Source organism: Leptidea sinapis, chromosome 30 (genome assembly GCF_905404315.1).
Source record: "Leptidea sinapis chromosome 30, ilLepSina1.1, whole genome shotgun sequence".
Classification (NCBI taxonomy): domain Eukaryota; kingdom Metazoa; phylum Arthropoda; class Insecta; order Lepidoptera; family Pieridae; genus Leptidea; species Leptidea sinapis.
In genome coordinates, this window is record NC_066294.1 from 3488249 (window position 1) to 3515263 (window position 27015).

Here is a 27015-nt window from a genome sequence, read left to right on the forward strand (position 1 = left end):
GCAAGACACTTCAAAAGTAGTCGTATGTTCGTCTATCGTACTATCTCCTCCGCAAAATCAGCGCAGCGCTACCAACCTACATTTTTTTACAAAAATAGCTCAGTTTTTTCATTAATATAAATAGGTATGTGATCGTAATTTTTAAACAATATTATTTCGTTGTCCAACCTACATTAGTTGCAGATAGTAATGTATGCGTTGGGAGACCACGACATAGTCAAACCTACTTTGTAGTAAATAAATAGTTAGCTATCATGAATGATAATTTCATTATAATAATAATCACTTTAAATAAGATTGTAGCAGCGCCTTAAGGCGAAGGGTAAACTGAAAACATGCAAACAAGGTGATTTTGGACAAGTTTATAGAAAAATATAGTTTAAGAAAAATATAGGATTTGGAGCTATGAACATTTACTTTATCCTGTTACACATACCCTTAAGTCTTACTTGTAGGTTGCTAATGCTTATTGGTGTTTAAAGTTAGCACTCCAGAGCTATTATGAACTACCAGTTTTCTTTGCAGTTAGAATTTATTCTCGGCATCATGCATTTGTTTAGTATACTACTATCGTAAAAGTTGTTCTTATAGATTTTACTTTTTTATGTTTGCCCTGTGCTGCCCCGGGGCGTAAAAAGAATAGGGTAGTCCCAGGTCCAAGGGTGTCGTAAGAGGCGACTACGGGCTTTTTGAAAGTGGAAGAGTCACGCTGCTGTCTTATGACGTCAGCACAATCGGGCCAGACTCGTCCGGGTTACTTACCACACTCGCACAGAATACCGGCGTGAAGTAGCAGCCTAGTGCCGCTATGTTTCGCATAGGTTAGTGTCGAGGACCGGAGGCCATTCCCCCCGTCCTTCCACCCCCCCCCCCCCCCCAAAATATGAGAGCGGTCCTAAAAAAGAAATTACCCCAGGAGGGTACCGGCTATTGTAGAGCCGGAGAATCCCTCCCCGAGCATTCGCGCTCGGGCTGCCCCTCGTATTCTGGGGAGGGCACAGTACCGCGTATGTCACAGGACAAATAGGGCAGCAACACCACGGCACCCCGCTCCACGCTTAATGTGTCTACAGGTCCCATAGTGGTAACGCAGAAACGGATCACCTCATGGGCTGCGTTCATGCGCATTTGATGACGTGCTTGCTCAGATCCCCTCCGCTGAAATCGTAGTCTTGGGTGATTTCAACGGGCACAATGCCGAATGGCTTGGATCACGTACCACAGACTACGCAGGGCGATCTGTGCATAATTTTGCATTGGCGTATGGTCTGTCCCAATTGGTTGAGTCGCCGACGCGGCTCCCGGATGTGGATAGCCACATGCTGTCCTTATTAGATCTTCTGCTGACTACACATCCCGATGGTTACCAGGTCTCTGTCGACGCCCCTCTCGGAACATCCGACCATTGCCTGGTCAGGAGTGTAGTCCCTATCCGACGCCAACGTCGCAGACCACCAGCGACCCGCCGCGTTTGGCAGCAGATTGGGGTATTTATATATATTTTTTTTAAAGATTTTTTTTGTGGAAACCTACAAGCGTAGGGGTCACCTGGTGTTAAGTGATCACGCTACCCACATTCTCTTGTAACACCAGAATAATCACTGGAGCGTTGCCTGGCCTTTAATCAAGGTGTACGCGCTTTTTTTTAATTATATAAGTAATGTTTAGCATGTAATGCTATTGGTGTGTCAGTAAATAAATAAATAAAGGATGATTCGTGAACATGATGGTCGTGATTGTTGTCATAATTAGTAATCGTAACCAACAAATACAACCAAAGTGTATCTGTTTTAGATCGTGTTGTGAGATATCTTTGTGGCCTTATAATAATAATATTTATAATAATAATAAAATTTATTGCCTTGAACTTAATTTAAGTATACAATATCAGCTTATTACAAAACGTACATTAAGACAAAAGGGAGTAGGCTCAGCTTATGCTGCATGAAATAATATTTTCAGCTTCCTGTTGTTTTTTTAATAATACCATTTTATATTTACCCTTAAACTGATTTATATTTTTTATCATTCTAAGAGGTGGTGGCAAATCATTCCAAATACGGGAAGCCATGAATTTGAAACTGGATTTTGTTGTATGGTATATTTAATAAGTTTTGAGAGGCAAAACGTGTACATTTTAAATTAGAACTTCCGCTCCAGGACAATTTTTCAAATAAATATTCAGGGCGCTTGCTATACATAATTCTCATTATACTACAGGCATAATGCAATTCTCTCCTAGCTTTCATATTAAGTATTCGTTTGTTGTTTAAATATGGAGTTATATAGCCTCTGTTTGGAACATGAAAGGGGAATCGAATACATGCATTTTGTACCCGCTGCATTGCTCTCTCCAATTTATAACTAAGTCTGGGACCATATGTTGTACTGCAGTGGTTGAATTGGGAGAGGACAAGTGACTCAGTCAATGAAGTACGTAGTTCCTCTTTTAGGTATGGCCTTATTTTATATAGTGTTTTTAGTTTATAGAAAGCAGTTCTTTTTATTGTTAACATGTTCCATAAATTTTTGCTCGCCGTCTAATACCAGGCCCAAATTACGTGCAGTTTTTACATATTCTACTGGTATATCATTTATTTTTACTTTTTCGTTGCAGTACATATATATTTAATTTGGTTTTTTGTTCCAAGGGCTAACATCTGTGATTTAGCTGGATTAAGTGACAGCGAGTTTTTTTTTGACCAACTGTAGATATTTTCTAAGTCCTGATTTATTTTACGTATAGCGTCTTTGACATCCTTGCCTTTGAAAGAGTAATACAGTTGCGTGTCATCAGCGTAGAGGTGGTACTTACAAGTTTTTATATATTTGGGGAGGTCAGCAGTAAAAATGGAGAAAATTATCGGGCTTAGCAGAGAGCCCTGTGGGACACCTCTTATCACAGGCAGCAATGAAGAAAGAAGTTTTTTACCAGTTTTGTTTTCAATTTCCACCATTTGGCTTCTGCCGGTCAGGAACGTTTCAAACCAACAGCAAGTATTTTTGGTGAAACCATAGTGTTCTAGTTTTGACAGCAGTATTTCTGAAGGGATACAGTCGAAGGCTCTAGAATAGTCTAGCAAAACTAGTATACTACTATATCCCATATCCAATGCTTCTGTCAAATCATCAAATACGCTTCTAAAAGAATGTAACTTGGAATTTGCTTAGTTTTACTTACTTGGACTTTTGGCTATAACTGAAGCTTGACTGAAAGTCAACGTTCCGGACTTTATAAGACTGGCAACAAATTATGGTCAGTTTTAGAAAAGATGGCCAGCTCTAAACGACACGCCGACATCAAGTTGCTTAAGAAATCTGTAGAGCAAGTGACAAAGTTTCATGGAAATAGTGCGTAAATCTATATATTCGTGGTTAGACATATACCCTCTTATTCATAATAGTCTGCTAACTTAAAGCATTGCTAATTCTCACTCTGTCTTCTTCTATTGACCTAAGTCAGAATGAGTAAAAACACTCCTTAGCGGCTGTTTAAAGTTAGCGGACCATTATGAATAAGGGGGATAATATACGGTGTAAAAAAAAATATTTGTTATATTACACACGTCATACTTACGTGAAATTAATATAAGTTTTATGTAGGTAGGTATTTCATACCTTATAATTCTTAGTACTGTCGTAAGGTAATCAATAAAATACAATTTAATTTCTATAATATTTATTAGAAATTCTATTACACCGAGTATATAAGACAGTTGACATACATAATTAATATATACTTATTAGCTCTATCTTCGTATCGATAATTTATACAACTTCTTTGAAGCACATAATATACAAACTGTAAGACAAAATCACCTTAATATAATTTTATGTACAGCAACACTGAAAAATAGTTAGCTAGACAATATGAGGCTCAAAAGGCTTGAACCCAGGGCCGTAAAACAAATTATTAAAAAAAATCTATACATTATTTAATAATAGATAAAAATCCCTTAAAATTTAGTTAATTATTGAATACCTATGTATTATAATTCTCTTCAGTAGCATTAGCTACTAACTTATACTGTCTTGATTCTCATGTTATCCAGACTTGGCATTAATTAATAGATATTTTATAATAATCTTGATCGAGGATCATTAATTAAAGTATAAAGGCACAAAATAAAATATTTTAGTATGTTAAATACTTGAATATATGTAATTTTAGTAACATTGGTTAAATATAATAACAGATTAAATAATAAGGTAATATTAAGTAAGATTTTAATAATATTTTTAAGCACCAAATATTGGAACACTATTAAGTTTTCTGTCTTAAAAAAAATAGTTCAAAACACTTTATTTTCGTACAAGACTTAATAAATAATCTACAGAAGCACTTCAGTACTTGCTGTAGTAAGGAAATAAACAAAGTTCGTTTATTAGAAGGAATGTTTTACGAAACATAGATTTTTTACCTGTGAACTTGCATCCCGTGCCATTAAAAAAAACACAATTCTAAAGGGCTTATTACACTTCACTGAATCTAGTCGTCTTAATTCAAAAGCAACTTACCAATTAGAAGCTTCTGATCACACCATTCTAAATTTAGTTACTGAATCAGTTACCATTTAAAGCGCGACGACGTCGGACGTGTCGAGGAGAGCACCAAAAAATTGCCATTTACCTAGCCCTGGCCGTTGGTTCAATTCAAGTAGAAAATTCATATGAAGATTTAATTCAGTTCTTTAATATCCCAACCTACGCTGACAAAAATCATCCCTGAAACTTGTTCGGCTATTACTATTATTCAGGAACACAAACAAAATTAGATACGTCTTCCACGCACGAAGAGCCATGAGCGAATGAAAATTGAAATCAGTTACTTAATACGATTTCACCTTCCCAAATGCCTTTCTTATTAGGTTTCTAAATGATTCAGTCAGTCAGAAACCATCCTTATTTCTGAATTTGAGAGGCTAGCTTGCTGAATGCGGTTATACTTGTCTAAATTCAGTAATGACTGAATTCAGAGGGACTAAATTCAGTGAAGTGTATGTAATAAGCACTTTAGACATAGCCAAAGAGTAGATAAGTTAAATATAATTAATCATTAGCCACAATATGCTTTACTATTATTATTTACTTCATATAATATTGAAAACGTTTTAATAATTGTATGAAAATTTTACATATTATGATAAAAATCATGCTTTTAGGGTTTACATTATAAGAGGTCTGATTTCGGTATATATATGCATTGAAAACTTTTACGACATTTAAAGAACCTTGAATGCCACATTTACATTAATTATAGGTAATATTTATTATCTATGATCGACAAAGCTTGCCATATCAAGCTAAATTTTACCGCAAATGAAATGAAATTATAATGCATAGCATTAAGATCTGCAGTGTAAAAAAGATAATAGTGTATTTTATCGTGTCAGTAATATTCTTTGCTTTTAGCTAGGCAGGTATTAAATTCATACTCGGAGAACATTATGGTTTCCGATCTGTCAGCGAGGCATCTGACGAAGACAAATGTAATTTGCCCTTTAGAGAGATTATTTTAAGATATATATAGTAATATTTTAACTATTATAAAGTTATCATATCACATTTATATTGTAACAAAAGGTTTTCCAAACAAATATGTTTTAATACGGTTTAAATATGGACCAATAAAAGATTCCTGTTATCTGTTTAAGTTATCCGATATGGTTGCGAGATCAGGAAAGTATCTATCTAATGATTCCTACAGTCTGTAGACAAAGCTATTAGAGTCTACAAATTGCAGTTTCATTATGTAAATTATTCTGAACTGGTATTAAGAAATAAGACATCATAAATAAATTCCAATAACAACGACATACATATTTATGAAAAATTCCTATGATTCCAACCTGCCACAAGGCAGTAGGCGCAGTAACCATGCCATGAGGGGCGACAAAAAAAATAATCATACCGAAGGACATGTCACCTCGTGACATTTTTATAACATTCTAATTGTACTAGCGAAACTCTCTAAGAAAGCGATTCACTCGATTGTATGAAAGGTGCAGTCATTCATAGGTTGACAGATGCCGGCTATATTCTTGTAAAAAACGGAGATAGCCGAAATCCATTACGTTTTAAGCAAGTGTTCGCTTTCACACTTAACCGGATTATATTTCGTCGCCATATTATTGTAATTACCTATTTCAAACTTATGTAAAATAACTGCACGTTTTACTAAACGAAATTTCATTTTTTTTCTTGCGCAGTTACGCCTCTTATTACGTAGTATTTACATACTCTTTGGTCAGCAGAAGAGTAAACGGAGCTTGACTAAGCATTGAAGGAAATCCACCACCAGCGACAATAAATTTTTCAGAGTTATCTTTGAATGTAGAACAGATTTACGGTAACATTTAGCATTATAATACAGTTTATTACTTATAATAAAAAATATCCGAAAAATACCGGAGGGTATAAAAACAAATCACGGTTAAATCTATCAGAGTCCATTCAAATACAGTGTTGTTATTGGTGCTACAACTCTTGCGTGAACAGAGGAGCGCTGGAAGAGGCCTGGGGCTCCGCTGGCGTGCTGTCTAGACTGCCGTAGGTGTCGCCGCCAGGGCCCACTCGCCAGCGTCCCCTTCGCCTGGTTATGCCTGACCGAACATCAACACTCGGTAATTTGGTAGAAGTGGTTAAAAGGTTGATCGTACGACCCAACTATACAGTTGAGGTCGAGCGGGTATATGCTAAACCTTATGCTAAGCGGAACACTGACCTGTATAAATACCACTCGACAGGCTGTTCCATATGTTTGACAGAATTTTTTTGTGCCCATTTGAAGCGCCACTAGCGAGCGTCCAGAGAACTAATTTTTTACGTATAATACAAATGGCCTGGACAGGCTGTTCCATATGTTTGACAGAATTTTTTTGTGCCTATTTGAAGCGTCACTCGCGAGTGTCCAGTTTTACGTATGGCTGCGAAGGAATGTACAATACTCTGAAGCATTTTTACAATTTGAATTAATTTCGTTCGTTTTCCGAGTTACTTATACTTCAAGAATCAACGTAGAAAGGTACACAATTTTTTTTTTGTATATAGTTTCCCACGTTCTATCGATGTTTGCTGAGGTTGTCATCACTACTTTTAGTACCGTAGACTCTCGCTACATGGCCAACAGCGCCAAAATGGCGAATAACGAACAGGCACAAAAGCACTTTGACAGCCGCCAGTCCAGTGGTATATAGCAGAGGTCAGTGTAAGCGGAATCATTGTGGCATACTTAACAATATCATGCGAGACGTATCACGTCTGTAAGCATAGAGTAGAGATACTATTTTGGGGCCAACGACAGCGACAGTCAACAGAGACAGATAACGGAGTGTGGCGCCCGTGATGACGAAACAATATTGCCGTTACCAGTGAGCCGTTTGTGACAGTACACTCAAATACCCAAAATTCTTCATTGAGAACAAGTAGAAAATGATTATTCAAATCAATTAAAACGATTAAATAAAAGTAACTTTATTAATTTAGATTAAATGTTCGTTCGGACAGAATCTTTTGACAAGTTATTTGAACAATCTATGTAAAGTGATGCAACAAAAAAAATGTTTTTGTAACCATATTTAAACACATTAAGTTTCATCAATCAATTTTCAGAAGACGACGTAAGGAAAGAAGGTTTTACATGTTGGGTACAAAATGAAGTCTGGACTAAATTTATAAGTTTTTCGCCATTTTCACGAATATATCTATGTTATGTGCTTGGAGACCCGCGACTCTACTGGCTTAGAAGCTATGGAGTCGCTTTAGCGGTCATGTTAGTTTTCAGCGCGCCACCTGTCTCCGTCGTCTGTCGCTGTTTACGAAATGTTACCTTAACGGGACACCCCAATCTCGCCACACTGCGCCCATCAGCCTTAGACTTAAAGGCGGACTTTGTTAGATGCACTTAACAGTTTTTTGCAGTACACAAGGAAACTCCTCATACATTTAGTGTTCAATATCTAAAGCATTGTATATCTAAACACACATGCAAAGTAATGCTGCAGCTAAAAGTTTGAATATTGAACGAACAAAAAAAAAGCAATCACACACAACCTAAAAAGTAAAACACTGAGTTTCCTTTAAGCTGGTCTTCTCGGATGAAGTATTGTCGAAAACTAAAGGTAAAGTCGTTAATACAACGCACATATCTTCGCAAGTTCTGCAGGGATGACTGAAGAAAATTACCATTTCTCAGATCTCGGTATAATATGATCACTTTATAAAATTCCCGAATACTCTGAGCGCTTACGTAAATTAAACTTGCATAGTCTTGATAAACGAAGATGGGTATCTGATATGTGCGTCTTACATAACATTGCGAATCGTGTTATGGATAGTCATCTATTAAGTTTGATGAACTTTAAAGTGCCAACACGATCTGTGCTTATTCCATGTCTATTTTTGATCAATTCTTCAAATAATAATGTATCGCATAACAACCCGATTATGAGAATTTGCAGAGAATTTAATGAAGTGTGTGCTGATTTTGATATACTTATTCTTTACAAATATAAACTTGTTTAAAGATACTCTTTATATAACTTGCTAGTTTACGTAAAATAATTTAATGTTTAACTTTAAATTTCGTCATAATGTAATTTCTGTTGTGTCCACTTATTATTTTTTACTGTATTTGGTGAATGATGTGTACAATTTTAATTGGATCTCAGGATCATAAAAATATGCTGTAATTGTTATTAGATGATAGTTTTATCGTGTTTTCTGTTATTGTACCTACTTGTAAATAAATAAATAAATAAATAACCACTAGATGTATACATTACTTGATAAACAGTAGAAAGTTTATGAGATGGATCACGCATCATTGGGGTACAATTAGGTTCTCGAAGTCTGATAAAGTCATCGAATGCAGATCCGATGTTCACTCAACTAAGAAGTGTAGTAAGTGTGTAACGTGGTAGAATGCGTTTTAGGGGTATTCCCGTATGACGCATAATTCGTAATAACAATAATTCGTAACAAGTATTTCCAATTATTTGCCTGGTTTTACTATTTTATTAAGAATTTAATTTAAGTTAATTTTCAACTATACAAATCATTATAAATTTCACAGTCCAGAAATACATATGTATGTGGGAAATTATGCGTTATACAGAGGAAATTTTGTATTTGCAAAAAATGGGATGGACATTGCAAATATCGTACCGCGAGTTGTGCCAAACAGAAATACAGCCTTCGTTATATCCAGGCTTTCTGCAGGCGTACGCTGCCTTACTTGTGATGGCACCTGCCAATGTAGCGAATGTTCTAGAAGATAACACGACAATCCATTTGTTCTTTCATTTAAAATTGTAAGTTTTCAATCCATTCGGAATATAGATTAACATTTTCATCCAGAAAACGGATGTGTGAAGGGCGCATCCTACTGCAATGTATGGATGTACAACATCCATAACTTAAAATAACTAACTTCTTAACTGAGTCATAGTAAATTATATTTCAGCCTAGCATTTTCAATTATTATAAGTTATATAGTAATATGCTCTAGTTTTTTCACATATTTTTGTTTGCATATTGGACCTTTTTCAATCTCTATCGATCATTAAAGCCGAGTTCAGATGTAGTTTTACATGGCTTCGTTTTGTTTGCAAGTTAATTATTTGATATCGGTATAGTAATACCGATATCAAATACTCGCTTCCCGCGGCGCTGCCTGTATCATTTGTGTACGTGTAGTGGATAGACGCGTGTTACTTTTTTATTTCATACACAAATAAAATATGAAAAACAAAATTTTATGAACGATGCGGGATTCGATCCCACGACCTCCGGCGGTCCGTGCCGGTGCTCTAACCAACTGAGCTAACCGAGTACCACCTCGTTATAAAATTCTGTTTGCTTTGTTCAACTCTCAGGTTGTGGCTTCGAATCCCGCATCGTTCATAAAATTTTGTTTTTCAAATTTTATTTGTGTATTAATCCTAGAAGTGAGGGTTATCACTTTAAAAACATAACATATTGTTTTTATTTCATTTCATCCGCAGTAATTCCGCGCGGGTAACAAGAGTTTGACATAAGTATAAATGGAGTAAAACAAAATAGAACCAACTATTTATTGTATAGATCCAAAGCTATATTATAACAGTAATAAATAACAATAGTCGTCTTAACTTGTCCTTAGGAACTGAGTACGCGTAAACTCAATGACTCACCACCTTATTCATAATAGTCTGCTAACTTAAAGCATTGCTAATTCGCACTCTGTCTTCTTCTATTGACCTAAGTCAGAATGAGAACAAACACTCCTAAGCAGCTGTTTAAAGATAGCGGACCATTATGAATAAGGGGGTTAGGATCTTGTTTTTACCATAAATTGTTGAATCACTTTTTTACTACCAAGTAATATTTGTATCTGTGAACCATGCGTTTAGTATTTTTTTTATAATATTATTTTTTATTTGGCCTAATAAGTACTTACACTATAATATGTGTTTATAATATTACAACATACCAAAATCTAGCGTTTATAATAAGCGTTAAATCATGCAAAGTGACTCATACCATGCGGGTGCTAAACAAAAAATAAAACAAAATATAATGAAAAATAAAACAAAATTTATTTCTATTACAATATTATGTTGTCACATAATTAACCATAACCTTTGGATATTGGTCGCCTCTAATTAAGTACTAGTTTTAAGTAGGAGATTCCGGTATGAAAGTCTAATACATTTGCGTTATCGACATCTGTACAGTGTAAAAGCACATCACTATTCGCTCGATGATTCGATACAGTTTCTTCGATAGGAACATAGAGGGCGCTGAATCTCAAAACATACAAGATCACAATAATAATACCTAGAGTTAGATTAATTTAAGATGAAAAAGCTAATTTCAAAGATATATTACAATAAATTAACAATTGTTCTTAATTCCCATCGGGTTTACAGGTGTACCTGTAAGAATATTTTCCTTTCATTTAGTTCATGTATTGTGTACAGATTACCCGACACCGGTTGTTAGTTAGCGGTCACTTTGTACCCAATGTTAGTATTTAAATATATTATAGGGATAGATTCAAAATAAAAAAGGTGCATCCCTAACTATAGCATAATAATAAATATTTGCCGTGGCATTTACTATAAAGACATCATTTTGTAAAAAGTAAATTACGATACAATTTTGAAATATTTCAATGGTCCTATATAATTTACTATACATATTTATAACCATTTTAAAATAACCTCTGAATTCTGATATAAAGAAAGAGGAACTGAAGGAAAATCATTAAGGAAATCGAAAGTATCTTAAATTTCAAATTATTTATATTCTACGCTGTGCCCTTCCGTTTTCGAATTACAGCTTACTATTACATTTATTTTCCATGAAAAAAGAAAACAATGGTTAAATTATTAAAACTTTCGTGAGACGTTATTAACTTATTTATTAATATGGCTTTACTCACGTTTTATCGGTCTCAGTAACGACTAGTTTCGGACCATTTCGATTTCCTTCCGCAGTAAGAGGTGGGACGTTATCGCGAACCCGCCCCCACTCACCCTGATGAACGACCACCGAATGGTCCGAAACTAATCGGTACTGACACCGATAATGCGTGAGTAAAGCTGTATTAATAATTAACATAATGGTTGTTTTAAAATTTAATATAAAACGCGGTCTTGTTATATCTATATAAAGCCGGCGGGGGTTAGCTTTACGAAATACGTGGAATGTTAAACGATCAACGAATCTGTGCACGCAGAAAATATTCCTACGAGTGTAAACACCGAAACACACACAGTCTCACGTGAAGCAGACAATCCAATTATATAAAATATACACCTAATTGTATACAGCTCGAGTAGGCCTCGAGCATCAATGTATTTTAAGCTAAATATCCACACAATAGCTTGTCACTCACTCTTTTTTAAGTACTTCTCTTTCTAAAGTTATACTTCTTTAAGCGGATTAGGAAAATAGAGTACTTCGACTATATATTTCACTACAATATAGTAAAGTTTTATTTATTATGACTATATTTATTTCGGTTGTAGGATTGGGCGGAACGGTTACGCCCTGCAATACAACTACTAAGCTATTGCATTTTTGAATTTGTTGCATGCTTACACTAAATTTGAAGCGTATATTTTCATTGTAAAAATTGTATATGGTTTAATTTTTAGCAATTTCCTCAGTTAATATTTGTTTAAATTGATGTAAAAAGTATTATTTTCTTAATAACGCCAACGAAGTATAACTTTTTACGTGCATTATACACACACTTTTGTATTGAATAAGTACAAAGGGGTGGCGGTAACGTCATACAAAACATCGATAAATAAAATATTTGAAACACTAGGAATAGCGATTGCGATATTCTAATTAGATAAAAAGATGATTGATACATGCAAATTAAAAATAAAATATGAAAGGCGTCCCTTCAACCAATATATACCTATGGATAGTTCTGATAGTAAGCATTTGTAGTTCATCAAAAATGGAAGCTTCGTATAAAAATCTCTTATGCAATATTAGAAGAAAGGAAACCATATTCCCGCATTTCATCGACATCGATGAAGTAACTATTGTTACCTCTATCGATATCGCGGCTTTAAGCGACTTTGGCTTTACATCGATTATTACACACGGCACATCACTACTCACCAAACCTTCGATATGGTGTTCAATAGAGTGTCTGCATTCCGATTTTTTTTTATGATAATAAGGGACGAGGCGAGCAGGACGTTCAGCTGATAACAATGCCCTGCCCATAACAATGCAGTGCCGCTCAGTATTCTTGAAATACCCAAACTTCTGAGCGGCACTACAATTGCGTTCGTCACCTTGAGACATTAAATGTTAAGTCTCATTTGCCCAATAATTTCTTACTTATATAGTATATAGGTATGTTGTAGTAGAGCTGTGCGCAGGGCTAACTAGATTCATATGTAATGCCATTTCAGTCGATAAAATACATCGATTGTGTTAGTGTTTGGAACGAGCTACGAGATTGAACGATGCATATCAAATATAAATTAATCTATTATTAATAAATTAAAGGAAAAAATTAGCTGTTCAACACTCAGTTCATATATTTTAATTCACTTAGGGCAATTAATTAAAAAAAATCCCCAAAAAAGTGCTTAAACTGCATAAATAAAACAACTGAACACTTTGATTGAAAACGTAGACACAGCAAAGTCTAGATTTATTAAAAATAATAACAAAGTAAGATATACTGACAATAACTATTGAAAGTAGAAATTAGAATGACTGTAAGTAAATCAAGTTCAAGTGAACTCAGAACCACACACAAAGTGGGTTAAGATTCAATTATATTTTCGTTAACGTGTGATTTAAAAAATATTTTGTGTAACCTGTACATTTGTGACTTGGGATGACACCCACACTTATTAAATTATTTATTGTATAATATTATCTCCCTTAATTCCCACCGCACTTTATACGTATATCTCTTTGAATGTACGCCTACACATAATATTTAAATTGTACATGCAATGATTTCTTTATTTTTATTTATTTTTATGAAAATAAGGGACGAGACGAGCAGGACGTTCAGCTGATGGTAATTGATACGCGCTGCCTATTACAATGCAGTGCCACTCAGGATTCTTGAAAAACCGAAAAAAATTGAGCGACACTACAATTGCGCTCGTCTCATTGAGACGTAAGATGTTAAGTCTCATTTGCCCAGTCATTTCACTAGCTACGGCGCCCTTCAGACCGAAACACAATAATGCTTACACATTACTGCATCACGGCAGCAATAGGCGCCGTCGTACATTCGAATACATTACTAGGTACATTTAAAGAGATATTCGTACCCCGCCTACACCGCTATATTCATAATATTTACAAAATTAGCTGGTTCCTCATTCTATGTTCGGTCCAAGATAGAAATTACCCCAAGTCATCAAGTACACTCAACATACAAGGTCCATTCTCGTTCAGTTCACGCGTGAAGTGGGTCAAACCTATACTGCCTATATATCTGTCCTTGTCTTACTCGTGTGAGCGATGTCTCAGCCACGCCCACCTCCTGGCCACGCAGCCTCTGATTGGCCAGTTTTGCCTTGTTCACCGGCGAACCTGAAATTATTACACCAATAACCCGCCTGATGAGTTTTATCTACCCATTGTTAATATATTATATACATATTATAGAAATAAAACTAAATAATAATACATCATGAAAACTGTAAATGTAAAATTGTTATACACTTGAATCTTTCTGATGCATTTAATTGTTAAATTTAAATAAAAGTAACATCAAGGAGATTCTTTAAAATCAAAAATCACTTTATTCATAATATAAGCCTACATACAACACTCCCTAAAAGTCAAAAGTGATACATGTTACCATTTATCACCACTTTATCCTTGAACTTGTTACCAACAGCTCATGCAAAACTTATAAATTGTCTTAGTCTTATCTAAACAATTACGGTATATTATACTGCAGCCGAATGTTGAATTTATTAATTAGCTACAATATCTGAGTAAACCGTTGCTGAAATTTAGGATAGACTTTTATTTGGTTGTATAAATTATGTACAAAAAGCGTTACATGCATATAATTTCGTGTGTTTTGGCATTTCAACTACAGCAATATTTATATAAATACTCCTTTACCATGTCAACAATACTTACTTTCTTTAAATAAATAAACAGATTTCATTCAATTGAATCCAGTAACGCCTCACCAGAAGATACATTGAAAAACCTTTATTTCTTACTTTATAATTGAAACTAACGATCGATAAATGAATTGCACTAGCATACAAGTATATCATGATAGTGCGAAGAAGCAAAATTATTTGTGCGTGCCAATTTCCCGAACGTATTGATATATAGTATTTTAACCACACCCATGCTTAAAATCCTATAAAAAAAAAAGAATCTACAACAGCTTATTGCCCACATTACAACACCCAATTTCCTAATAACCATTACATCATCCAAACGAGTGTTGTAATGAAATTCAGTACAACATTACAACACTCGTTTGAATGATGTAATGGTTACTAGGATTGGCTTTTTTAATGTTAGCAGTAAGCTGTTTCAGAATATTTTATAGAAGATTAAAATTATGGGTGTAGATAAATTCTTGTATGCAACTGTTGATTATTAGGTATTCAAACACTCATGTGATACTATTATTACACATTCGTGTTTTAATACCCCATATTACACAACAGTTGCATAAATAACTATTGTAGTTTATAATATGATATTCATAACGTGCAAAAATAGCATGCGGTCCGATAACAGTCTGTTCGGAAAGAAAAAGTAGAGATCTCGGTTGGGCTTTTCAATTTATGCTTTACGTTTCTAACCGCAACCCAAGCCAAACAAGCCTTTGTTACTAATTTTATTCATATAATGATAGACGTGTGGTCTACAACTATTCGTGCGTTTTAAGTTTTTACAAATAGAGCATATGCGTATATGGTTATTTGATAGTTGGCACATTTAAAAATGTTTACAAATAACCAATCGAAGCAGAGACTAAAAACGCTTGCCATTCTTGCGCGCTTGGTGCGTACATCAGTTTTAAGGTACTTACTTACTCTAAATATTCGAATTACATAGAATTTATATTTATTTTTTTTATTTTAAGTCTTGTTTTTTACTGTCATTGTAGTAGAGAGGAAAAAAAATTCAATATTTTTTGTGATAAATTCTTTCTTTTACGAACAGACTCATATCGAAGTATAAATATAAATACCCTTTAACTTACATAATTTAACTTAATTCAAGTATTAACAGTTAATAATAATATAATATTAACATAAATATGAAATGTTAGTGAATAAACGAAAATATCGTAATACATTGAAGTAAAATAAAAAAAAAAGCTTATATTCCAAACTAAATAAAAAGTACATAATACAGCTAGATCAAAAAAGGTCCAATATACAAAGCAGAAGCCTCAATAAAATTGTGCAAAAATAACATGGTATAATACTAAAGTAAATAGTATGAGTTGCATTAGTATGAATTCTTTAGTGATATATGGTTTCAAATTCTTATATCTAATCTAATATATAAAATACTCGTGTCGCGGTGTTTATTTCCAAACTCCTCCAAAACGGCGGAACCGTTTTGTATGATTTTTTTGTGAACACTACCCGAAAGGTCTGAGAATCGGCCAACATCAATTTTTTATAGCCCAAATTTTTTTTCACTCTTTTTATTAATTTGTATGGCAATACAACGTTTGCTGGGTCAGCTAGTCTTATATATAAAATTATCGTGTCGCGTGTATTTGTTACCAAACTCCTCCAAAACGGCTGTACCGATTTGTATAATTTTGTGTGAATACTACCCGAGTAAGTCTTAGAATCAGCCAACATCAATTTTTTATAGCCCAAAATTTTTTTTCACTTTTTTTATTATTTTGAATGGCAATATAACGTTTGCTGGGTCAGCTAGTCTAATATATAAAATTCTTGTGTCGCGGTTGTTTGTTACCAAACTCCTCCGAAACGGCTGAACCGAATTGTTCATGACATTTTGTGTCCATACCGGGTAGGTCAATGATTTGGCCAACATCTATTTTTTATACCCCCAAAAAGTTTTTATCCCGATTTGTTTAAACATTTTATATGGCAATACAACGTTTGCCCTGCTTTGTTCCATTTCCTTCTCAATGTATTTTTGTGTTTATTTTTCCGTTACTAATTTTAAAATCCCATCATTATTTAAAAACAAACTATTGATACATTGTAATAATAATTCAATTATCACTGAGACATCTATTGAGGGTTATCACCTATACCAATAATATCAATTATTGAGCAAGTTATCCATTGTAAAGTAGATCCTGTAGATGAAGCCACAACCTGAGAATTTAACAAGACATAAAAGATTTATCAACGATACGTCACTCGAACGGTTTGCTCAGTGGAAGAGCGCTCGCACAGAAAGCGAGAGATTTTTTTTTTTTTCAATTTAATTTGTGTAATGTTGCAATTAGTATCTGTAACAACTACTGACGCACTACGATAAACAAATAAAAATAATAAGTAATATTGAGCTGGCATTGGCAAAATAGTTCGTTATTTGAAGCGATGAAAGTGTTTGAGTGTGTGTTGTCAGTGTTGATACTCACCAATATAGCTGAGCAACACCGGCAGGAATATGAGGCCGTGCGCGGCGCCGAACAGCACAATACCGAGGTACATGCGGAAGTAGAACACCTGCACGAGATCAAAAGTATTTTATTATCTTTATCAACACCCATGCTTTAAATCCTCTATTAAAGATTCTCAAACAGTTAGCTTATTGTCAACATTAAAACACCCAATGTTCTATTATCCATTACATCATCCAAACGAGTGTTGTAATGTTGTACTGAACTTCATAACAACACACCCATGTTTTTTTTTCGATCCCCTCATGCGCAAAGAGTTTCAACAGACAACCACATTATTTTTGGTCGATGCGTGGTGTCTGTATGAATTTCAAAAAAGGAACATTTTCGTTTACACGCGTTCCACACTACCAGAAGTCGCGCGCCGTAAAAAAAGTAGGGGATTCGAATAATCCCCGCCATTTTTATTGCTTTGTTTACAAAAAATGAGCGATTCATTTTAAACGCTGCAATAGAACATTATATTCGAGTGAATTTTAATTATTGCACTATACAAAATGTAAATGAATACTAAAATAAATAATTGTTTCATTAATACTTAGTTTATTTGTATATAATCAGTAATGAATGATATTAGGTTACTACTAGGACTGGTGTTTTAATGTTAGCAGTAAGCTGACTGTTTCAGAATCTTTTAGAGGATTCATATTCTGTGTGTAGATAAAGTCTTGTATGAAACTGTTGATAATTAGGTATTAAAACACTCATTACATCATTTAGCCGCAGATTCTTTCTGTTTCTGGGACCGTACCTTTATAATACGCTCCATAAGGTCTTATGCCTGTATGGTCTAAACATGTACAAATGTCGAACAACTGCACACGAATGGCTTCATTTGCAAGACTACTTGACACACAGAGGGACTTCTGGTGGTCTTGGATGGTTAGCACAACTAAAAAACCGAGAACACTCTATCGCACGCATGGTTGCATACACCCTCTCTCCTTCTTTCTCTCTCTCACACACACACATACACACACATTTACCTCTATCTTTTGATTTAAAGAGTTTTTTAGTCACTTTGTAAAAGTGGTATCCTGGTGACTAGTAATACAGGTATTTTATTACCTATTGTATCCCCTGTATTTTTTTAAGCTTTTGTTGTATTGTAATTTTGGTTGTTGGTGAGAAAATAAAGTTATTATTATTCTTAAAAAAAGGGAGGAGCCGGTTCAATCCCTGCCTGGTATCAATGTGTTTTCCATTTTAAAGTCAAAGTCAAGTAATCTTCATTCAATTAGACTTAAAATAAGCGCTTCTGAATCGTCACTATAAATGTTTCTATTAAATCTTGAAGAATCCCAAAAATTTTGAGCGGCACTACAATTGCGCTCGTCATCTTGAGATATAAGATGTTAAGTCTCATTTTCCCAGTAATTTTACAAGCTGTGGCGCCCTTCGGACTGAAACACAGTAATGTTTATATATTATTGCTTCACTGGTTGGGAGCCACAATTTGAGATTTGAACAAGATATACCAAAATTTACCACCCCATGCCTATTCGAACGGTTGGCTCAGTTGGAAAGAGCGCTCGGACGGGATCCGAGAGGTCGCGGATTCGAGTCCCGCATCGTTTATAAACTTTGGTAACAAATTTAATTTGTATAATTAATCACAGAAGTGAGGGAGATCACTTTAAAATAACAAATTATATAATAAATATTATAATACTGACAATCTCTTACACAAATTATCTCGCTCAAAACTAGGCATAGACTGTACTATGAGTATTCATATATCGTAGTCACATATAGTAAGTATTTACTTAAACATACATAAATACTAATAAACATCCATGACTCGGAAACAAGCATTGATATTCATCACATAAATGATTGCACCTACCGGGATTCGAACCCGGGACCTCTTGCTCAGTAGCGTCTGGCCCAGTGGCTACAGGGGTCGTAACTAGTCCCGTACCTGGAAGATCTGACTCTTGGCGGTGCCCAGCACGATGATGCCTCCGAACTTGGTGAGCGTGATCCCCGACAGCACCGAGCTGCCCATCCGCACCAGCGACTCGGCCGCGCGCCCCGCCCGCCCCGCGCCGCCCTCGCTCGCGCCGCACACGCTGAAGCTGTGCACCAGGTGCGAGCAGAACTCCACCGCGATACCGACCGCCATCACCTGCGCACACGCACTCGCATTACACAAAGTACATCAACACATTCTATAAATGAAAAGGAGGAAAAACTACGGGTCACCTGCTGTTGAGTGATCACCGCCGCCCACACTCTCCCGCAACACCAGAGGACCACCTTGTGCGGTGTTTGCGGGACGATACGACCCGGGTACCTTCACGAAAAGCGCGTACACCTTAATTGATAAAATGTAAGCGGTGATCGCTTAACACCCAGGTGACCCTGTACACTCGTTTGCTACCTTTATCTCCTCCATAAAACCTTTACCTCCATAAAAAAAAATTGTAAAAAGTATTGATGAGCGTATCCGCCATAAAATGTGCGCACCCTCTCTCACCCCGAACACGTTCAAACATGTCATACATATTATGTTTAATACACCGTTCATCCGCTTGAGCGGTGCGCCGCCACTCAGGGCACACCTTAAGAGTAGCGTCCAAGTAGACACCCAAGGAAATATCTACTAGTAACATACAAATAATGTTCACTATACGAGTATAGTTGTGTGACATCAACACACACACTCACCAGATTGACAAGCGAGACAGCGTTGAGACTGATGCCCCACCAGTACATGAGGCCACCCAGGTTCACCACGATCATAGTAATAGTGATCACCACGATCTGCAAACAATATAACATATTATAATTGCATTCAATAAGGGGCAACATTAAAAAAATGCTATTTTTCTTCGTATCCATTTCTCATCATGTTGCTTTTAACTGATCTGTATTTGAATATCAAAAAATATATAATAGTACAAGAACAGAAGTCTCACTCCGCAAAAAAAAAATAGAAATTTGAACTCTTATGCCTATACAATAAGGTATAATTCAGATCAAACAGCGCTATGAAACTATATTTTTATCCACCTAGAAGTTGCTCTTCTGTCTATCGCGTGACTCTCACCTATTTTGACGACATTGTGGTTGTCTACTTTACCTAAAACTGTACCCACCTAGTATAAGGTCAGCTTATAAAAATAGTTCAGTTTTTCTATAATATAAATAGGTACTACATACCTAATACTTAATTTTAAATCAATATTCTGTTGTTTTCAAATGTACATTAATTGAAGATAGCTATAGTAATGTATGGTTTGGCAGACCACGATATAGTCAATCCTATTCAGTATAGGAAATAAAAAGGTAGCTATCATGAATGGTAATTTCGTTATAATATTAATCACATTAAATTACATTGATTCAGTATCTTAACGATGTTTAATGTGGGCGGCGGTGATCACTTGACACTTAATCACAGGTGACCCGTGCGCTCGTTTGTCCTCCTTTCCATAAAAAGTGTCAAAAGACGATGGCGAGAATAGATTTATATTTTTGACAGCAACAGTTCTTGCATTATTTATATGGATGTTCTATCATCATCAAATTATCTATACCTACTCAAATCAGTAATTGAAAATAAGATTCAATAAAATTATTATCTTTTTTGATATTAAAATCAGTAGGTAATAATAATAATAATCTTTAAAAGATTCGATACCTTCTTGAAAACAGAATAAATTGTGAATCCTCAATTATTAGCTGCTGGCAAACCTTCCTCATATATGTTATATTATCTTTTGGCAGGCAGTAATTAGGTATAGACATAAGATACAGATTATTTATTGAACAATAGATAATAATTTTAGGTTATATTTTACTTTTAGGTATATCGTTTTTCTCCCACTTTTTTAGACACTTACGATTTGATTTTTTCTTAGTTTTGTTACGTCCTACAATTATTAATAAATGTACATGATTTACGCCACTTCTTTCAGTGGGTCCCAAAATACACGCATTCTCGCCATCCTCGTTTGAGTGTTTAGTATCGATGAAAAGTGTAGATACCGCGGCGGAGTGCAGGTCGAAGCCCATGAGCAGGAAGGTGACGAGGAAGATGGAGAGCACGGAGATGCCCATGGAGCGCAGCGTGTCGGGCCACATGGTGAGGTACTGCTCGTAGAACACGTAGAACACGGAGTACGGGAACACCGACACGGCGCCGTGGCCCGCCGCCTGCAGCGTGCGCGTCAGGTTGGCGGCCACCACGCGCGCCGCTCGCAGCGCGCCGTAGTAATCCGCGCTGCTCTTCAGCACCGTGTGGTACCCTGGGAGGACAAGATAACGCCACTGACCTTAACCATCAAAACATCGCGAATAGTCCAAGAACGTCATGGTTGCGAAGACCATAAATGTTTGAATTAAAAGTTAAAGTTAGGATATCATCCCCACCATCTGGATGTGTGGCGGTTCTCCACAGTGCGGTTTTCAAGGAACTTTCTTCCACGTACTACAAAGCTATGAAATGAGCTTCCTTGTGCGGTGTTTCCGGGACGATACGACATGGGTACCGTCAAAAAAGAAACATCTTCCTTAAACATCGGCAGTGCTCCTATGATTCCTCTGGTGTTGCAAGAGAATGTAAGCAGCGGTAATCACTTAACACCAAGTGACCCGTCCGCCCGTTTATCCCGTTACCCACAAAAAAAAAATATTTAATTAGATGAAGAATTATAAACTTTCCTTTCGATAAAAAAAACATCTGTGTGAAATAATATATTATATAGATGTATTGACAAATCACCCCACGCAGCACCCACAGTAAAATAATTGTCGCTCATAATTAGATTACTTATATCACCTTGGTAATAAGTAGCTCCCACTTGTGCTTGCGTCTTGTCGTGTATGCGGTAATTGAGGGCGTTGCCATAGGCCGCATGTCCGCCCTTAGCGCAGCCAAAGGTGGGATTGTCTTGGAGGAAGAACGGCAGGTATCGGTCGAAGTCTTTCGGCGACGGTCTCATCTCGGCACCCACCAGTGATATGTTGCATTTGGCACACGACGAATCTGTCAATAAAACGAATTTTTTTTAAATTATACATTATATTTATTTATATTACCTATATCCCATAAATATCTTAATATATATAAATTAGGTGTCACGTTGTTTATCCGTGATGGATTCCTAAGCTAATGAACAGATTTAAATGGGAATTACTTCATCGAGTGCAGTTTAGTCCAACTTGAGAGATAGGATACTTTTAATTTCGATTTGCAACTCATAATTATTTTTATCTACAATATTTGCTTTGTATGGACATTTTCTATGAGAGAATTTATTGACGCACAGTTTGACAGCTCTGCTGTGAAACAATTTCATTATAACAACTGGGAACATATTTTACGGAATAATTCTTGATGATGTTATGAAATATTATTAACAAATTCATAAAAAACAGTATTTGATTAATCTTATACAGAACAATGTCTGTCGGGTCAGCTAGTATATATAAAAATAAGGACTCGAAGCCACGCCTCCAACGCTCTAAGCCCAACGGATGTTAACGTTAAGCCAACCGTATAATGATCCATACTTTGATCCGACAAAAAAGCAAAAATATTTTTTTTTTTTGCATTTCGACTTTTTAGGTGGGTTTACTAACAACATACTGAGCATAGAAACCTAACGAGCATACGCCCGCACGATAGCGATCGAATAATTGAAATCAGACATATCTAGTAGAGTAGAGGATTAATGTTGTCACACTCACCGTCGCTGGGACAGAAGCTGCTGTTGGAGGGGAAGTATCTGCAGCAGGTGGACAGCGCGGTCCAGTCGAAGTAGTCGTCTAACCACGAGTTGGGAGGCTGAGCCAGGTACGTCACTTCCGGAGTCCGGTACGCTGAGCAGAACAAACAAATATACCTCAATATTTGTATACATGTAGATATGAGTAATCCGTGAATGTATATAAATAGAACATGGAGGTAATACTACCACAAATAGCGAATATGATATCACCTAGATACATACAGTGAAAAATACTAATTTATTGTTTTATTTCAAATGTGTTGCTTCGGAACTATAGTAATATGGTGAAAAAACCCGTCTCATCTATTTTCGCGGATTTATTTTAACACAACACTTTATACTTCACTTTTATATTTAAATTTTTCATTAAGTGTCACAAATAAAAAAATGTATTTCTGTATCAATGTTTTTATATTAGTTAAATATCTAATAATGACAGAAAATTTAAGTAACTTGTAAATTAAATATGATTTATGAATTAGAAAACAACAAAAAATTTTAAATAAGAAACAATAATTGCTTATTCTATAACTCATAAATGAAATGCACAACTAACCTGCGTAAAGTTGATTAGCCACACTATCCGGACTGCAAAACCTAGTGCCGCAAACCAGGTTCTGAGCGCTGGTCTCGTTGTAGTTGAGTCCCTCGGTCACCACGAAGTAGACCGGTGCACCGATGTTCAGGTACAGCTTTAGATGTTGGAAGTATTTCAGCTGGAAACTGTCTTGGGGCATCGAAAGCTCCTGGTCTAATCCTATTTCTATGTGAGGCGCCACCTAGAAAGCCACAATGTAAATGATGTAGTATAACATTGAAATAAGTAACCATTATATTTATTTAAGTGGTCCTTCGAGTATGATATAAACCTGTCACCTATATTTACGTTATAAAGCAGTTTTATGATGGAGAAAACTTGAGAAATAGGTTGGAATGAAACGGGTCTGTTCTTCTATGTTCCTTTTTAATTTGCACTATAGACCTTCAGTGAATAATGGTCTTGATTACTGCTGTTATTCAACAGTTATGTTCGAGACTCCTGATCAATGTTTTTAGTCAAGTCTAGATTATCGCACAGTAGTAATTGTAATTTGCACCATTGTACAAATGGTCCTTCGAGCCGGTTATGAACAATATGAATCGTATATGTAAGGTAAATTATCTGGACTCACCGCGACGGAGGAGCAGAGCCAGGCAAAGAATATAATCATGACGGCGGCGCGCACTTCCCGCTTCATCAGGAACGGCACGTACACGTACTTAAATAGGTTGTAGAGGGCGCCCTCGCCGCCCTCCGCACTCACTTCACTCTTGGTGCCTGACACGCAGCAGAACACATCGAATCTGTAAACATACACAATAGTTACTTTTCAACACTAGTGACACAATTGTGACTTTGCAATAGTGTTTAATTATATATATGGTTTGATTTACTCATATTTGACATAAGAAATAATTTGTATTTTTAACAAGTTATCTATTATCCATAATAATTTGTAATAAAATATATGCAAAAGGCCTCACTAGGCACTCGGCTGATTAACACCCTCCACTACGGCTCGGGCTGCAATCCACAGCCTCGTGGATAATGAGCAAGTTAGCTCACTTATATTACATTATGGGGTTCTGCATATATTTTTATTTAATAGCTTTCATCTCTTATTGATAATAAAAAACATTGAAGTTGAAAAGCAAAAGTATTTGAATTTTATTAATATGTGCCAATCTTTACTGCTATATAATTATAACATTATGACTGTATATTGTACATTAAAAATATTATTCTGCAAATACTTAAGTATCAAACCTGTTAGCGTTTTGTCTGTGTGTATCCAAGGCCAACAGGGCTACGAAGCAGGTGACCTGAAGCAGGAAGTCCACGAGTAGGGCACCGCCCGCGTACAGGGCGAAGGCCCGCACCGCCGGCATGTCACTCAGGGCACCCAAGAAGAAACACACCGACTCCGACACCGATGTGAGGAACATAGAGGGCCCCACTTGACCCAGCCTGTAATAGTTGGCACAGTCAGTTATGGACGGAAAACGACTGAGCTTTCAATGAGAACGAAACAGGTCAGTTATAACAACGACCTTAGACTTAGTTGTGTTTAATTATAGGAATTAACATCGCCGTTCAGGCTTCTCTTACAACACCAGAGGAACCACAGCGTGGCCGGCCATTTAGCTTACACGCTTTATTTTGAAAATCATATCGTCCTGCGAGCACTGCTGAAGGATTTTTTTTCTACAGTCTGTTCGGTCGGACAAGATTGTTTTATGGATAAGGAGGATAAACGAGCGTACGGGTCTCCTGGTGTTAAGTGATCACCGCCGCCCACATTCTCTTGCGACACCAGAGGAATCAAGGAAGGAGCCTTTAAGGAAGGTGTACGCGCTTTTCGTGAAGGTACCCATGTCGTATCGTCCCGGAAACACCCTACAAAGAAGCTCATTCCACAGCGTTGTAATAAGTGAAAGAAAGCTAATTGAAATCCACACTGTGGAGAAACGCCACACATCTAGATGGTGGGGATGATATCCTAATTTGAGGCGTGTCGTGCGAAGGTGGAATTCGGCGGCAGGAATTTTCTGGAAATATTTTTATAGCCCAACTGTGGAGGAACGTGAAGATAGAAAAGATGATATTTTTAAATAAATACATAAATAAATCAAGTCAAACTGAATATTAGCAAACACTCACGTCCTTCCGATATGCTCAGCTACGGTCTCGTTGGGCCGCCGTGGTTCGCGCTGGCTGGTCTGCACAAGGATAAAGATGTTGTCCACACCCACGGCGAGCACCAGGAAGGGAATCACCTCCACAATGATGAGGGTGGCCGGCACTCCCACGAACCCGAATATACCAATCGAGCAGGCCACCGACGCCAGAACGATGAGCACACCTGGACACAGTCGTTGATTGAATTAAATGAAAATGAATCATTCAATGAATGAATGAATTAATGAAATGAAAATGAATCATTCAATGAATGAATGAATTAATGAAATGAAAATGAATCATTCAATGAATGAATTAATTAATGAAATGAAAATGAATCATTCAATGAATGAATGAATTAATGAAATGAAAATGAATCATTCAATGAATGAAATGAATCATTCAATGAATGAATGAAAATTATTTATTGCACAAAACATATAAAATAAAGTTACAATTTGTATTTACAAAATAATTGTTATGGTAGTACAATTAGGCGACACTATTCAGTGATCTCTTCCAGGTAACCTAAAACCTAACCCTTAAAGGTGTAGGAGATTTATTTATAACTTGACATAAGGCAATAAATTAACATAATATAGTATAAAATATATAATATATTATGTATACATACCATTTATACCGTTAGAAATATAGGATTTAGCAACTACAAAAATAATAAGATAAAGTATATATTTATATAGTACTTATACAACACATTTTCACTTGACAGTTAATATTTATAATAAACTAGCTGACCCGAGAGGCGTTGTTCTGTACATAACAAATAAAATTCAAAGCTTGTTGGTCTACTGAAACGTGACATTGGCGAGTTGTGGTGCCCCTTCCACAGAAGCCACTAGAAAGAATAGAATAGAATCTACAGTTGATTGTCAAATTTCAAAAATTATGTTTGCGATATTCCATTTGTGACATAACTTTAGATTTATCAATCTACATAAAAATAATCTGATAGATAGTTAACAACTGTAATTAATCTACCAACTACACTTAGCTATAATTAAGTTTAAGTTTATTTTTTTTACCCCCTGAGAAAGTTAGAAAGAAATGTAAAAATTACTTAATTTGATACAATCCTTTAATTTGATTTCTGAACGAGGGGGGACACATCAAAGGAAAAACAAAATTTTTGTTTTTATTTACTCACCTTTTAGCCTTCTCTGGACTTCCACGAATAATTCAAGACCAAAATTAGCCAAATCGGTCCAGCCGATCTCCAGTTTTAGCGAGACTAACGAACAGCAATTCATTTTTATATATATATAGATTTAATAATTTTTCTTACTTATCTTCATTTAGTCTAGTATTTTAAAATTGTAATTAATATTGTAAATTGAAGGGGTGTCTTCTTTATTGCTACTAAAGTGTCATCTATTATTATTGTATGTTGTAGCAAGAGT

At 35.8% G+C, this 27015-nt stretch overlaps 1 protein-coding gene and 1 non-coding gene across 8 annotated transcripts in view; one reads left to right on the forward strand and one right to left on the reverse strand.

Annotated features, from left to right (window-relative positions):
* Nucleotides 1-3662: 3662 nt before the first annotated feature.
* Nucleotides 3663-27015, reverse strand: part of LOC126973850 (NPC intracellular cholesterol transporter 1) — a 103132-nt gene continuing 79779 nt past the window's right edge. For 3 of the 7 annotated variants that reach the window (XM_050821196.1, XM_050821192.1, XM_050821190.1), the window contains 11 exons: nt 25577-25778; nt 24683-24883; nt 24048-24219; nt 23432-23654; nt 22835-22966; nt 21924-22130; nt 21131-21390; nt 19808-19903; nt 19059-19265; nt 17096-17183; nt 10556-14070 (listed from right to left, as the gene is read on the reverse strand). In XM_050821196.1, coding sequence (XP_050677153.1) covers nt 13934-14070; nt 17096-17183; nt 19059-19265; nt 19808-19903; nt 21131-21390; nt 21924-22130; nt 22835-22966; nt 23432-23654; nt 24048-24219; nt 24683-24883; nt 25577-25778 — 1925 coding nt within the window. In that variant the 3' untranslated portion in view covers nt 10556-13933. Of the gene's footprint in view, nt 6603-10555; nt 14071-17095; nt 17184-19058; nt 19266-19807; nt 19904-21130; nt 21391-21923; nt 22131-22834; nt 22967-23431; nt 23655-24047; nt 24220-24682; nt 24884-25576; nt 25779-27015 lie in introns of those variants that run through there. The other 4 variants (XM_050821197.1, XM_050821191.1, XM_050821195.1 and 1 more) reach the window with 3 other exon arrangements.
* Nucleotides 18642-18715, forward strand: Trnap-ggg (transfer RNA proline (anticodon GGG)). Its single transcript has one exon. It is a non-coding gene; the product is annotated as a tRNA-Pro (tRNA).